The 16,515-nt window shown below is 33.0% G+C and overlaps 1 protein-coding gene across 9 annotated transcripts in view; it reads right to left on the bottom strand.

Annotated features, from left to right (window-relative positions):
• The window catches only part of TDRD3 (tudor domain containing 3), a 148,897-nt gene that overhangs the window by 26,425 nt on the left and 105,957 nt on the right, over window positions 1–16,515 (bottom strand). For 8 of the 9 annotated variants that reach the window (XR_006742949.1, XR_006742948.1, XM_036456094.2 and 5 more), the window contains 2 exons: window positions 14,554–15,404; window positions 7,870–7,995 (listed from right to left, as the gene is read on the bottom strand). Coding sequence is in view for 7 of the 9 variants with exons in the window: in XM_036456094.2 (XP_036311987.1) it covers window positions 7,870–7,995; window positions 14,554–15,404 (977 nt within the window). In the remaining 2 variants the exon portion in view is untranslated. Of the gene's footprint in view, window positions 1–5,777; window positions 6,337–7,869; window positions 7,996–14,553; window positions 15,405–16,515 lie in introns of those variants that run through there. The other variant, XM_036456100.2, reaches the window with a different exon arrangement.

The following is a 16,515-nucleotide window of genomic DNA, read 5'->3' as shown; positions in this document are numbered from 1 at the left end:
AATTAATTTTATATACTAGTATTTAGTCTCTATTTATAACATAAAAGATATTATTATGTTATTAATAAGAGGTCTGGAACATCTAAAATTATATATTTTACAGATAAATCTCCACTCTATTTTAAAGCTGGGACATTTGAAAACTAGAAAAAAGATAGATAAGACTTTCTGAAGTACCTCTGGTAGATTTTCTGTAACAGGTTCTATATAGGGGGGTGGGGGGTGAGTTCCATGAACAAATAAGTCTGTGGAGCAATATCCACTATATATCTCTCTCTGAGATTTAAAATACATATTAATCTATTTCTGGAATCAAAAGCATACTTAACTTTTTTAACCAAGCACTTTTCAAAATGTTCCCAGAAGACTTTACAAAGCCCTGAGCTACATAGACAAGGCATGGAAAAATACATCCAAAAAGGAATGATTTTTGTATTCTTATGATGATCAAAGTTGTTTAACTGTAACCTCTTCATTATGTAACTCTTGATAAACTATATGTGTGTTGTTGCTTTTTAAGGCAAATAAAATGTACTCACTGTTGCAGCACTTCCTTCCCTTCTGAATGGAGCTCTCAGCCAATGACAGGCCACTAAGGGAGTTTTTCAAGCCAAGGTGTAAAACTCTTCCCAGTAATTTCCAAGTTTAATGGAATTGTAAGTTCTGTAACATCAGAAAGTTTCTCACAAGGAGACAGGCCAACTCCACTCTTTTCCTAGAGGAGTCATAGTGAAGCCTACTGCACATTATTCTAGAATAAATAGCATAGGTCCAATAAAGTTCAGGAAATTAGGGTCAGTAGGAAGAGAAGTCCATATACATCAAGAGATGCCACCCACTAGAGGTAAAAAAAGAAAATAAAGCAAAAAATAAAACAAAACAAAACACACAAACGAACAAAAATCCCCACAATTATGTTTAGGAAATAGAATAAAAACAGAGAGATAATTAATAAATAAGATGAAAGAAAGTATACATACAGAAAAGTAGTACTAAGTATAGACACATAGATGACCATGTAAGATTAAAAAGGAGAATGGAGAACTACAGTATGCAATCAAATTTTAGTCCTTCACCAACAAGGTTCACAATCCCCGACTTTAGGAAAGGGAAAGTGGGACGTGAAAGGAAATAAAATCTATCATGCAATAAGCAACATTATCTTTCTGCTTTTTCAGGTGCAGATGGAAGAGGCTCAGAAATTCACTAGAAACTAATACAGAGTTGTTTTTGTTATTGGTTTTTTGTGTGTGTTTTTTTTTTTAATTTAAGAAGGTTGCCTCTTCAGATTTATACAAATCTTTAAAATATATTGACATGAGTGTCTAGTCAAGGCACATACCCAATATAAAATTAACTTCTTTGGGAACAGAAATAAACAAAACAAAAATATTCCTCAGATTCATTTGTTTTACTACTTTATTTCCTGTGCAATAAGTATATATAAAATTCAGTGCAGTTTGAAATTATAGCTTTAAAAGTCCTGATAAGTAAAGTAAATAAAAAAACAAAGTTTACACTTAGAAAAGAACAAACCCTGGGTCTGTTGAATCAAGATGTCAAAGGGAAAAATAAGTTCAGCTAAGAATCCTGCCCCCTTTAGCTGTAGATCTCACCCATGATGTCTCTTAACACTACTTCAAAAGAAAAATCAAGATCATATAATATTCAGCATAATCTAAAGCATCATGAATTTATTTCTTAATCAATCAACACTGTAATATAGGAGTTCATATGTTGGGCTGCCATTAGTAAAGGGAAGGCTTAGAAGATAAAAGTTAGCATAATAGCTCTGGTATTATTCATGTATAAAAAATGCTGTGAATTTTTCATATAGCTATGCTAATTTGATCTTAATATTAAATTAAGACAAACTGTTTTTATGAAAACTGTAATTAAAGTTAGAAACAATCTGAGTGACCATTAAAAGAAAGAAAGCGTATCTTGGGTAGTAAGATCCTGCCATGTTATTTCACTTCGGGAGTGATATCATCTTCAGAAAAAAAGAATGTGAAATAATGATCTTAATCTGAACTTTAATTGCTCAATAAAGAAAAACTCAGATTATCCAGAAAACTTTAAAAAATATTCTAATGTACAGTTCCTTTGAATAGGTTATAATATATTAAGTTATCAGGTACCAAAATTCAAGCAATACTTTTGTACAGGTCCTAAAATAGCATATTATTCTCATACTAACTGAAATGGTAAAATAAAATGTCTCTATTGAATAATGTAGTCAGCTCAAAACTAGAGCCCCAGATCTTGATAATAATCTGTTAGTTTTAGTTATCACAACTGAATTTGGGCTTAGGAAGTAGATATGAACAGTATTTAAGCATACACATCTATGTATATGGCATGCATTTAGGAACAAATAATTTTCCCCTCTATGTCAGCAGCTTTCATATCTTCTTTTATATAAAATTCTTTTGTGTAATTCACAATCTCCTGTGGGAATCTGAAAATCCTTTGTGTGATTCATAACCTCCTGTGGGAATTGTTAAAATGCTTTGTTAATTTAAACCTCCTGTGGGAATTGTGAAAGTCTGAGTAATAAATGAAGAAATAAACAAACCACATCAAATACAACCAAATTTATTAAAACAAAGTTTAAAGATATTGCATGAAAGCCCCCAAATTCTACTCCATAATTTGAAAAGTATGTTTTATGGGGCTAAACTAGTTGTATAGTTTCATTCTAATTTATTTGTATTTATAATGCAAAAGAAAATCAGCAATGCTCATATGGCCATCCTTGAAAGAAAAGTCTCCCAAAATATGTATGGTAGAAAAAAATGCATTTCAATGACATTAATCCAATTGTGTTTCTTTTTTTAAAAATTATATATATATATATATATATATAATATTTCAGAGAGAGAAAGGGAGAGATAGAAACATCAATGATGAGAAAGTATCATTGATCAGCTGCCTCCTACACACCTCACACGGGATGAAGCCTGCAACACAGACATGTGCCCAGACTGGGAATCTGGGAATCGAACTGCGACCTCCTGGTCACCACTCAACCACTAAACCAGCTGGGCTCAAATTGTTTTTTAATGTAGAAATTTAAATATGGTAAATTACATCCACTAATTAATTTAAGAATTTGTCATCTATTATAGAATGAAAAACTTTCTAAAATAGGTACTTGTACTTTTTACTGGATATTAATTGGTAGAACTTCACTGTCACATAATTGTAATTTTCCTATGAAGTTAATGGTTTCTATAACAATTGCTTTCTTTTTAATATCTATTATGATCTTTTGATATAAAATACAAACTAAAGTGTAATTTTATCATTATGTCATTAAAATTACTTATATGACCTTGTTCTAATACATTTAGGATTCATTTTAATTAATTTTTTCTGTATTACAACTCTCAATCTCCTTCCTCAGTAAATAGGTTAGGATTTTTGTTTGTTTGTTTGTATCTACATTTCTTTTTAATATTTTTACTAGTGGTAGAATAACTTATGGATTTTTATGAATATTTGAATTTGAAAAGGTTACTTCCAAATGTGCTTCCTATGATGTCATTATAAAATAAATTTTATACAAAGTTACTTCAAAAGTAAAACTTTAAGGTAGTTCTTTTCTTAAAGTATGCTAATATTGAAATATATATAATTATTTTTAAAAATCCAAAATCTCCTAAAGACAATTTTTTTAATTTTTTAAATAGATAAAAAGAACTTTTTAAGTAGATAAAATTCATTAAGTAACTTCTACTTTCTCATTAATTTTTATCTTTAAACAGGTGGAATAAATAAAGACCTAAACACTATTTAAATAAAAACTTTAGTAAACAAGATTTTCACCATTTGTATTTTATTTTAAATTCTCAAAAAATATAAATCAAGACTCTCATGAGATACTTACTAGTAAATGTGCTTTACATAACCAGATCTGGGACTTTCTTCTTACTTTGTGCAGTGGGCAGGAATTTTGTGTTTTGCCTATAAATATGTATCCCTGACCTACACTAGTGCTTGGCACCTAATAGATGTGCAATGAATATTTGTTGAATAAATGAATATCTTACATAAAATAGTTAAGATAGAATAATTATCTAAAAGACTGTAACAATCATCTATCACTTTCTAGCACTCCTGTCCACATTGTGCATGCTAAAGTATTAGAACAGCCATTACCTATAAAATATTTTTTCTAGTTAAAACAACAGCCAAACAATGATAATTTCCTGATACCAAGAAGCAAACATTATGAATTTTTAAAAAGAAATTTTAGAAACTAGTATGTTCTAAAAACATTTTTTTGGATATAAGTTGCAATGGAACACAAGTCATAAATATACTTGGAGAATCAGGACTTGACAGTGTTTTTTCAAGTTTAGAAAAGCAATTCAGGAACAACAACACTGTAAAACACAAAAGATTTGTCTGAGCAGCAGCACCAGGGTATTTTCAGTAATTCCAAATTGCCTGTGGCATCTTTTTACTGGTTTTCTGGTATTAGTTTTAGAGTTAAAAGGAACCAATTTGGAGGGGACTGCAGGGAAGATAAATAGGAGGTTTTCTTTGCCCCTACTGTTTTCTCAAACAATGGTCAGAAGTATAAAATAATACATAGTATGGTTTTCCCCCTATATAATTTTCCAGATAAAATGAGACTCCTAGTGCTTCAATTACTTTAATAAAATATATAAGGAAAATTCTATAATATTTAAAGACCATTGAAAAAAGCTTAAGAGTATTTATTCAGTTAAGAATGAGCTGTGGATCTCACATTATTTATGATAATTAGAGAGTTCACTATAACAAAGATACTAAATATAAGACAGAATTTTTTTTATATACTTAAAAGAACCAGGTGAAATCCAGGTAGAATAAAAAAAAAAAATTAAAATGTCTTACCAAAAGGTTTAGTAAATAATTTTAGAGGAAATAAAGTATTCAATCATAATCAGAACATAAATTTTTGCCATATAAATATAATCACTGAGTATGTTCTGGAAATAAAAGGGTGTTTCCAGAAGGAAAGGGAAAATAGACATTTGGCCTATAGACAGAATTAAGGCAAATAATTCCTAAACTTCATGAGAAAAATATTAATACTTTGTGCAGTGGGCAGGAATTTTGCTTCTACTAACTAGATTTTTTTAAACTACAACTAGATTTTGATTTTGATTTTCCATATAAGGGACTATTAACTTATTCATTGAGCCTCTTAATATTTCATGCTTTTTATTTAATGATTTATCTGTATACTTTTAAGAGACAATACAGTCAACTGATTTCTATAAAGGCTTTTGGCTTATTACGGGCTTTTTGAGTTGTTTTTCTGCAAACTAAAAAAAAAAATCTTCAATCCGTAATCATTGCTACATTTAGGAAAACAGGTTTTCCAAAATCTTCTGCAAATAACAAATATAATCCTTAATAAGAGATATCATTTCACAATTAAAAAATTGTAAAGCACATATATAGTGCAAGAATTAAAAGAAAAAATTACACAATCCATAGTGTGGATGAATATTTGTGCTAAGGCTTCTAAAATCTTCACTGTACTTTTACAGCCCTTTAATTTTTCTAATATGACTTACCAATTAGAGTTACCTTGTTATTGGCATAGTGAATGTTTTGTTTTGATTACCTTAAAACTTGTTACAATTTCCCAGTTATAAAAAGTGTTCATATACCCCAACATTAATACTCTCAGAGTCTAAGAGAATTTTACACTAACTCTACATTAAACATATTGACAGTCACATAACTTTTTCTTAGGGGCTTTTAATGTATTTTTAAAATGGAGATGGATGAAGATATGTTAAGCTGGTGGCTTCTATATATCAAGAATAGTTATCCATGCAGATAAAGAAGAAAGGATGATCTTATCTTCAATAATGATGATCATGATCCAAAAATATTTGTTATATTAAGTTTTGCAAAATCATAAAACAACAATCACTTGATTATTTGTAAGTAGGAGAAAAGAAACATAAGAATCTCCAAAAGATTTAGTGAATCTATCCTGCTTTTTTCTGAAAAAACATTTCAAGCATCTTATAAGAAACTTTTTAAGTTGGTAGCAAATAGCACAACATATATATGAGTACTCATAAAGGGGTAGGAAGAATATGAATGCATTGCTGTTCAGAACAGAATCATTACATGGGCTGTGACATCTGGTAAAGTTATTGTCCAGCTAAGTTTACATAGCTCTAAAAGCAATGAGGACTATTGGGAGTAAGGGGAGGAAAAGCCACTGACTGTGGAAAGAAAATGACCACTTCAGTACCAAACACCTTTGAATGGAAGAGCTACAGTGAGGAAAGACAAATATACTCATCACTTATGGCTACCCTGAAATAGAAAAAGGAAGTAGAGAAGAAATGAAGTAAGAAAACTAAATTTCTCTTTAGGGAGGAAAGGATAAAATTAATTTATTATTAAATCTCTAAAAAATAAAAAGAAAACTAGTGTGAAAATTCTATTTTAACCTCTGACTGTAATGGCTAAACACATTTGGGAGCATTTAATGAACAGCAAACCGGGACTCAACTCCTAGAAATAGACTCAATAAATAATTACTTTTACTATAAAAACTAGATTAAGATGCATTAATAGAAAAAAGAAATAAAAATTAATAGAAATAAAAAATAGTCATCATATGAGAATCAACAAGGGCAAAAATTTAAGTACAATGAATTTCTCCAAGAAAAGGAAGACAAATAAGATATTATAGTATTTCAGTTTTTTTAGGGAAAAAGTGGCTAAATTTAAAAAAAGAAAAAGAAAATAATCTTTGAATCAAGCATATGAATCATTAGTAATATTACACTGTAAAATATATAATGACAAATTATCTAGAAAATAGTTTTTCTGTAATAAAAATGTAAAGAATCAAGATCCATGGCCCAAAACATGATTATGGCTATAAGGTTTTTTTTGTTGTTTTATTTATTTTGTTGCAGGGACAGGGAGTATGATTGAGGTTATGTCAGAAAAAAAATGTAAAAATAAAAATGCCAAACCTAAAAGCAGTTCATGAGAAAACAACATGTGCTTCAGTGATGATGGCTACTGTCTAGATGATATAATTTTCTAGTATATTTTGATAATTTAGGGAAATAGCAACAAATTAGGCTTCTAAAGATAAGTTTATTAATAGCTATCCACAAATTGGAGAAAAGAAATAAAATTTATGAAGTTACCAAACTAGTTAAATATGTCTTGTCCTCCTGTTTTTGCCTAAATGTAGTTGAGAATCTATGTTCTAAAGTCACATAAATCCTGAATTAAATGGACTCCATGAGGACAGTACATTCTAAATTACATCATCAAACTTATCACACCAGCTTTGACATAACATTTAGAAACAAAAGTAATCAAATAATTATTGAACAGATATTTATAATTAATCTGTACATATACATACATAAACATATGTGTATTAAATGCAGTGAGAACTCATATATACTTTAAAATATTTTTCTTAATTTTACATGTAACTAAAATAATAAAGAATATACATGTATCCAACAGAAATTTAAATTTGAAAACTGCTGGACATATTTTAGTCAAATTTAAAGTAACAAAATATGCATAAAAAACTAATTTTACATATACACATTTTTAGTAAACAAAAATAAGGGCACCTATTTTTAAAGAATAATATAACAAAGCATTATACAAAAAAGGTAATTGCAATGCTTTCATTTTTATTGTAGTTCAGTGTAATTATTAAATTAAAATCGTTCTTCAGGGATGGCCAGTTTTAAGCAAACTCAAAATATTTTTCCACTGGAAAACTTTGATTGATTATAACTAATCTTTCATAGCTATGTATTTTCTTCAAATTAGCTTCTGCCTGTGTACAGAATTTGGATCACATACCCATGCCTCTGTTTGAATGGGCCGGATGTTGCTTAGTAGCACCTCTTCATAGTTTCCATAATCAGTGAATTTAACAACTGCTGTCATACCTGAAGAATGGAGAGCTTCAACTTCTGCTCGGTAAAACTGAGGAGAAAAAAGGAGTTTTAAATATGGCCATCAACATTGTCTACAAAGGGCAATACTAGATGGAAATGTGAATAACTGAAGTGCTAGAATGCATAATTTATTTGAAAGCTCAATCTTCTTTTAATTAATTAATATTTTGAGATAAACTATTATGGTTTTAGATGTATAACATAGTGATTTGACATATGTATATGTATAAAATGAGCACCACAATAATTTCAATGATCATTGCCAGTTATAGAATTTTCTTTGTGATGAAAACTTTTAAGATTTATTCTCTTAGCAACTTTCACATATGCCATATTTTAAAGAAAATAATTATTAAAATAATAATGTATTAATAAATAAAACTTACCTTTGAATAATCATAAATTGGCTAAAAAAAGATAAGTTATCTCATCCATATGAGTTCTGACATAACAATGAATAGTAATAATATTTCAGGACAGAGGTCGATGGTCAGGAGAGAATATTCTTACGTCAGCGGGTATATTAAGAACTAGTGTTATGTTTTGTCAGCCATTGAAGTTCTTTAACTAATATTAGTAAGGTTTTTTTTATGTATTAATCAGAATATATAAATACTAGAGGCCTGGTGCACAAAATTTGTGCACTCGGGGGGAGGAGGTACCTCAGTCTGGCCTGCACCCTCTGCAGTCCGGAAGCCCTCAGGAGATGTTAGGGAGTGGGCCTAAGCTGGTAGTTGGACATCCTTAGCGCTGCCACAGAGGCGGGAGAGGCTCCCACCACCACCACTGCACTCACCAGCTATAAACCCGGCTTCTGGCTGAGCAGTGTTCCCCCTGTAGGAGCACACTGACTACCAGGGGGGCAGCTCCTGCATTGAGTATCTGCCCCTGGTGGTCAGTGCACACCATAGCTACTGATTGTTCTGTTGTTCGGTCGAATTGCATATTAGCCTTTTATTATATAGGATGGGGCAACTTACAAAAACATAAACATATGACAAAATAAATACAAAGAAAAAGGCTCATTGCTGCTGACATCACAGGCAGCTGAAGGGAAGTAGGAATGTCAGGTAAGGAGTAACTAGGAATAGGTCACTAATTAATTGGTCAACCCATTCAGGACCTAAATTATAGGTCGGAATGTTGCTTAGTAAACATGAGAAATTATTTTCTCTTAAAGAATAATTTCTTTAAACTAGGTTAGTTGGACACTCTACTATAATGCTGTCTATTCTTTTTTTTTAAAATATATTTTATTGATTTTGTACAGAGAGGAAGGGAGAGAGATAGAGAGTTAGAAACATCGATGAGAGTCATTGATCAGTTGCCTCTTGCACACCCCCTACTGGGGATATGCCCGCAACTAAGGTACATGCCCTATACCGGAATCGAACCCAGGTCCCGTCAGTCCCCAAGCCAACGCTCTATCCATTGAGCTAAATGGGTCTCGGCAATGCTGTCTATTCTTAACAGTACTTCTTAGTAGGCTCACCAGAATAAAAAATGCTAAAGGCAACAGAAATTCTTATTTTTCATATCCTTCTAAAATATGACTTATCAGGAAAGAATCTATTTTTCTGAGTAACTACTATACTTCATACTACAAAGGTTATTAAGTTAATCCATGGTGCTTCCTTCCTAAGTCTGGATGCTAAGAAATTTAGAGACATCATGTGGGGATTTCCCAAATCTTGGAGTTCTGATATATATTCACATCTCTCCATCCCTCTTTTATATCTTTAGCCTCATACTTCTGTATTGTGAATTGTTATGAGTATTTTTGGACCTATGCTTCAATTGTAAGCTTCTCAGATAATTAGGTAAGTTCAACAAACAATGAGTCACAATATAGCCTAGGAAAACAAATAAGTTGACAACTTTTTAGAACTTAACACTTTCATAAAGACAACTCATGTAAAAAGTAACTTCTATATAATGTAGAAAGCACTGTAATAAAGGTGTAGTGAATGGCATTTGATAAAGCTAAGGAGTTTGGGAAGAGCTTCCTGGGCAGATGATAATTAATATAGTCTTTCAGGCTGAAGAGGGTTTAGCCAAGTAAATAACTGAGAAGGGTATTTGTTTCAGGGAAGGTTATAGACATAAAACATGAAGATGAGTGCAAAAAACTATAAAGAGTTTAAAATTAATTATGGCATGATGTGAGAAAAAGGGTAAACCAATAGGAAATTAGACAGGACAAGAAGGTAAGAGCCAACTGACTAAGGCTCTAAATGCATATTAGAATATGTATTTATTTTACAGGTAAAAGATTTAAACTACGAAGAATGATATGTTTTAAGCCCAAAAGCACACTGGTGGCAGTTTCAACGACAAGTGTAAAAGGAATAAAATTTAAGGCACCCTAGCTGGTTTTGCTCAGTGGATAGAGCATCTGCCTGTCCCAAGTTTGATTCCAGTCAAGGGCACATGACCAGGTTGCAGGCTCGATCCCCAGTAGGGGGCATGCAGGAGGCAACCAATCAATGATTTTCTCTCATCATTGATGTTTCTATATCTCTCTCCCTCTCCCTTCCTCTCTGAGATCAATAAAAATATATTAACAAAAAAAAGTTTGAGGCGAGAAGACCAGTTTGGAGGTGGTTCGAATATTCCAGTTGAGAGGGCAAAAAGCACTGAACTAACTATGACAGTTTAGAGGAAGAATTGTCCCAGATTTTAAAATTCTTCAAAGCAAATAAAACTTGAGAAGGCAAGATATTGGGAATAATTTTTAAATTATTAATAATACTAATTGATCAATCAGTTCCAAAACAATGGTTTTCTTAAATCTTTACCTTGGTCTTTGGCTAGAAAATTAGAAAATGGCATATTCTTGATATGACATTTAAAAGCTATCTCGCCAGCCTATGTGGCTCAGTGGTTGAGTGTTGACCTATGAACCAGGACATCATGGTTCAATTCCCAATCAGGATATATGCCTGGTTGTAGGCTTGATCCCCAGTAGGGGGTGTGCAGGAGGCAGCCAATCAATGATTCTCTCTCATCATTGATGTTTCTACCTCTCTCACCTTCCTTTCTGAAATCAATAAAAACATACTTTTAAAAAAATAAAAATTATCTCTTAAATTAGGCGGTTTTATGGGATATAACTAATCCCATCTCTTTCAGAGGGTAAATGTTGTTTATCTCATTTGTTTAATTGTATAATCTATATAGAGCCCACAGTCCCTCACTCTAAACTGAAAGGATATATCCAATTAAAATCAAAGTAGTCACTTTAAAAGGACATCCAATAATTCTAAAAATACTCTAAAAGTTCAAAACAATTGGGAATTATTAGGTGCTGTCTTTCAGAAGGTAGTATTTGAAGTCATATGAGTAATAACACAGCCAGAACTATCTGATCTATCCCAAGTACCTGACACTTAGCAGCCATTCAATTATGGTTTGTTGAATACTCAATATTTGCTAAAGAACTTGTCTGCTAAGTCTAATATCTCAATATCTGTAGGTCTTTTATTTTTCTCTGTTGCTTAGTTTCTGGTCTATCATATTCTCTCTCCCTTTCTCTCTCTCGCTCTCTCTCTGGCTCATAATTTTTTATAGGATTCCAGGCACTGCAGGTAAAATATTCAAAAGATTCTTTTGGAGAAAAGAAAAATAGGTTTATTTCCATTATGCTTATTAATTTGTGCTTATTCAGTGTCTGGTAAGTTAATGTTCAAGAAAAAATATTAATTTTTATTAAAATGTTCTATTATGTTGATTGCTCATTTATTTTAGCCTTTTGTATTCAGCATGTCTCTATGAAAATAAATCTATGTTTCTATGAAAATTGAAACTTGTTTTTTTGCGGCCCACACAAACTTAAACATTGTTTATTTGGCCCGTGTTAGCCTTTGACTTTGACATGCTTGCTATAAAGGGCTGGTTTTAGGCTTTATAATGGCTTGTTTGTAGTAGTTTTTTACTTATTATTAAGGCATGATCCCTGTGAGGTTTTATCCTTTCAAACCTTATCTGTCTTGAACTCCAATCACTTACCTCCTCTGCTTGTTGAAGTCACCAACAACCCCACACTAATCCAATACAGAAAAAACATTTTTCCACCTTCATCTTAACAGAAGCACCTGACACAAGGTCTACTCTAAGGTAGACACTAAGTTCTACAAACCAACACTGATTTCTAACTAATTCGCCTTTTCTTGCCCCTGCATAAAGGAGAAACAGGTAAATATTAAATAATCCCTCATTTCCCAAATCAAACAGTTCCTGTATTTTGGAAAGTGAGTGGTCTGAGTTGAAAGAGTAATAGTCTGAACAGTACTTGCTTTCCAAGCCTTCCTAATAGCCAGGAAGTAGCCAAGTAAAATGAGCTTGTCTGTTGATATTCCTGTGAAGGTTTTTGCTTTATCAGAAACACATACATACATATGCGCACGCAAGCGCGCGCGCGCGTGCGTGCACGCGCACACACACACACACACACACACACACACACACACACACAACATAGCTAATGATACCTCATCCCCTCCTTTTGGCCTTGAATAAAAACTTGGCAGTAGAGATTCTGCTTCTAGATTAGCATCATCGCACATGCAAACAACTATACCTGGTTATACCACCCTGTACTCTCTTTGCTGGTATCATCAGGTAACACCTAACACCTGTTTATACCTAATCACTCATTGAACATCACAGAACCTAGTTCCCTACAGCATTTTTTTTTTCCTCTGTGTGTGTGGGTTTTCTTTTAGAGAGAGAGGAAAGGAGAGGGAGAGAGAGAGAGAGACACTGATTGTTTGCTTCCTGTATGCAACCTGACTGGGGATCAAACTCACAACCTGAGTATGTGCCCTGACTAGGAATTAAATTGGTGATGTTTATATGCACCAGACTACGCTCAACTAACTGAGCCACAATGGCCAGGGCTACAGCATGTTCTTAAAGGATCCAGCCATACTTCCTAGCCTGAATTTGAATTCCTTGAAATCTTCAGTTAACTTTACTTCCACCACTTATTTTAATCACACACACACACACACACATACTCCCATGAGCACATCCTTATTTTAACAACTGAAAGTACTCAACTTATGAATTATTTACTACAAATATTTTTTTCTTTGACCTGATCTTCACATCTATGCATGTCCCCATCATTATAACTCCATTACCTCAGTTTTAATTACCTTGCTGATAGCACCAGTCCTCTAACCACTCTACTTTTTTCCTATATAAGTGCTCCATTCAAAATTAACTAATTAACAGAGTCAAAAAATAATTATTAAATTCCTACATTGTGGGAAAAGCAGAGCTACAGGGGGAAAAAAAAAGAAAAAAAAAGAAAAAAAAAAAAAAAAAAAACCTAGACAAAACCCTGCCTTTAAGGAATTCAAAATTATGACAGGGGAGAGCTATCAATCCAGTAACCAAAATAAATAAATAAATGAATTGATTGATTAATTAATTTACAAATTCTAGTAATTTAAACAAAGTGAATAAGGCACTGACTGAGAAAGACAAGAACGTGAGAGAAGAGATCAGGTTAGAGAAGGCTTCCTTTAGAAAGTGATGTTTGAGCCCAGCCCTCAAGGATAAGAAGAGTAGTTGGTAGAAAATGTTGGGCAGCAAACATGTGCAAAAACCCTTTTCTCAAAGGGTCCTTCTGTCCTCCTCATATTCCTGTCTGACTGTGTGGTCTTTCTCTCTCTCAGCCAGGCTCTTTTATCTGATCCACTTTATTCTTTCTTGACCTCATCCTCTATATTTCCTTTCTCCTTTCCCCACAATTTCCCTTTCTTTCTTTTTTTTTGGTCAGCATGTTATAGAACAAAAGAATATTTAATTTATTTGGTTTAATAAGTATATTATTTATTATCAGATAAATAATTAACTATTCTCTTAATTATTTTTAAAAGTTGTCTGTGCAATTTTTCTTTAAGTTAGATGAAATCTTCAGAATTAACTCTGAGCCACTCAAATTATTTTCTTCCTTGTGAATTAGTATAATCTCACTAGAAAGAAAAGCAAACATTAACAGTTCAGTTGATGACAAGTAAAGTCATTTCTCAACTGTACTTAATCATTTTTATAATACTATTCTAATACTCAAGCTAAAATGAAATGTAATATAATCAAATCTATGGGACTTATTCCCCCTAATCATTCATAAAAAACAATAAATATAATAAATATTTTATTTATCCTGTTATAAATTATACTAGAAGCCCGATGCACAAAGATTCATGCTAGAATGGGCCTTCCTTTCCCTGGATGCCAGCACCACCTTTCCACTCCGGCCCAGCCCCAGAGCCGCCTTTTTCCACTTCGGCCCTGCCTTCCCATGCTACCCAGAGGCCGAGAAACCAGGGGTGGGATGGAATGCCTGTGTAGCTGCCACCCCCAGCACTTGGTGCCTGACTATGCAAATTAACCATCTTGGTTGGATTAATTTGCATATCACTCCTGATTGGCTGGTGGGCATAGCAAGTACGGTCAATTTACATGTTTATCTATTATTAGGTAAGATATCTATAAATCTGTTCAAGGAAGTACAGTTTCAATAGAATGTTACTCTTAGTAATATCAGTATATAATACCATTACAGCATGCATACCTTATTGTCTTCCCAATAAAGTGCAAAACATTCATCTCCAGGTTTCCACACTTTTGCATACTCCACAGGAATAGATGGTTCTAGTACTTTTTCTGGTTTAATTGGCCCACATCTTCTTTTGGGACCACTATTGTAAAATAGTTTATCATCATAGGGTGTGGCTGTGCTGGGTCCTGTTGGCTTAATAGGTCCTACTCGCCTTCCCTTCAGTGGCATTTCTGTCTCTCCATTTGGAACACCAATGAAACTATTAGTTGTGACAGAATTCTGGTAATTGGTATTTACAGGAAAATGTTTTTCAATTTTTACACCACTGAAAGCTTCATTATTTATTGTTCGTGGTTTCCTGTCATAAAAATTATCAGGACTTGCTGTTTGGTTTTCTCTTTTCCCACGTTTTTGATTATTATAGTCTATGGATTCTTGAGGAAGTGGATTTTCTTTTGCCTCTGCGTAGGCTGGACTTCTTCCTGATCTGCTTTGCATAGAGTTTTCCCTTTTTTTAAAAGCACCATCATTGTGCTGAGAACCTAAAGAGTATGAGGTGTCTTTAGTCCTATCATATCTAGAATAGGGTCTATCATATCTCATTCTCTCGTCAGCCCATCCTTCAGATCCCGAAGAAGTACTTGGTCTTTCAGTACCTCTATTTCTAGGCAATCCACTGCCTTCTAAAACTGACTTCGAATTTTGGGTGTCTCTTTGAAAACGAGGCGGTTTTTCATTTCTTGGCTGTCTGGTATCATTCCGAGGAAGATATCTTGTTTGATTACTGTCTTTTATTCCATTTTGCTCAGTATTCAACAATCTGTGTTGCCCCTGATGTAGCTGCTGCGGTTGTGATTTAGGCTCTGAAAGTAAATCATATGCACATTAAAATGATGATTCTGAATTAACACTTATTTTTAAATGCCTAAAAATTATATTAATACAAAATGATCAAACTCTATTTTAACATCTTTCACCATCTTCCCACTCATTATCTTCACCCCTCTCTGCTTTCTTAGAGTCCTGTATTTCTAATGTACAGTGTCCTGAATCAGCTACATTAGTGCAGTAAAGCAATAATATGAATAAACCATGAAAACAATGGTGGATAATTTAAAAGCAATTTGTCTTTGTCAGTGAATGTTTGTATTCTTATAGTGTTAGTGATACATGCAATTCTGGTAATTAATTTCCCACGATATTAATGAAATAGAACTGTAAACTGCTAACTCAGAAAATGCTTTAAAACAGCAAAAGTACAACCCTTGTTCAACTTCTTTCTAAATCCCGCTCCAATTTAGATAAGTATGGCTATTATTGTCAGTCAAACTCTAGTCTTCACAAAAATGTCATTTCTCAAATATTTCTGGATTTGGAATTACTAAGTGTTTGGAGTACAAAATAGATACCCCATTATAGAAAAGAGTTAATCATTTTCTTGACCTATCAAAGTAATTAAATCAAGTACTACTTAGAAATACAGAACTTGTCAATCTAATTAAGCACAATAGTGCAAATAATATCCAGCTAGATATCAAAATCAGTACCATGGTAAATATCTACTCATAGATAACGTAATGACTGTTTTTCACACAGTGATTTTTATTTTATTTCCATTTATACCATGTAATTTACCACTACACATTCTTCCTCCATTGTTTCACACATGTCTATAACATTATTACCAAACACACTGATTGGTCTTTGGTATACATGTCTTGCTTCTCTTGTCATACCCCATAATCAATATGTAAGTCAAGATTATTCTTATACTACAGGCCTGGTGCACTAAAATTGTGCACTCGGATGGGGGGAGGTCCCTCAGCCCAGCCTTCATCCTCTCGAATTCTGGGACCCCTGGGGGATGTCCACCTGTAGGCTTAGGCCCACTCCTCCAGGGATTGAGCCTAAGCTGGCAGTCAGGCATCCCTCTGGCAGCTGGGAGCCCTTGGGGAATGTCCAACTAATGGCTTA

This window comes from Pipistrellus kuhlii, unplaced genomic scaffold, assembly GCF_014108245.1.
Source record: "Pipistrellus kuhlii isolate mPipKuh1 unplaced genomic scaffold, mPipKuh1.p scaffold_m20_p_3, whole genome shotgun sequence".
NCBI classification, from domain to species: domain Eukaryota; kingdom Metazoa; phylum Chordata; class Mammalia; order Chiroptera; family Vespertilionidae; genus Pipistrellus; species Pipistrellus kuhlii.
The sequence above is the reverse complement of the archived record's forward strand: the minus strand, read 5'-3'. Positions and strand labels throughout refer to the sequence as shown.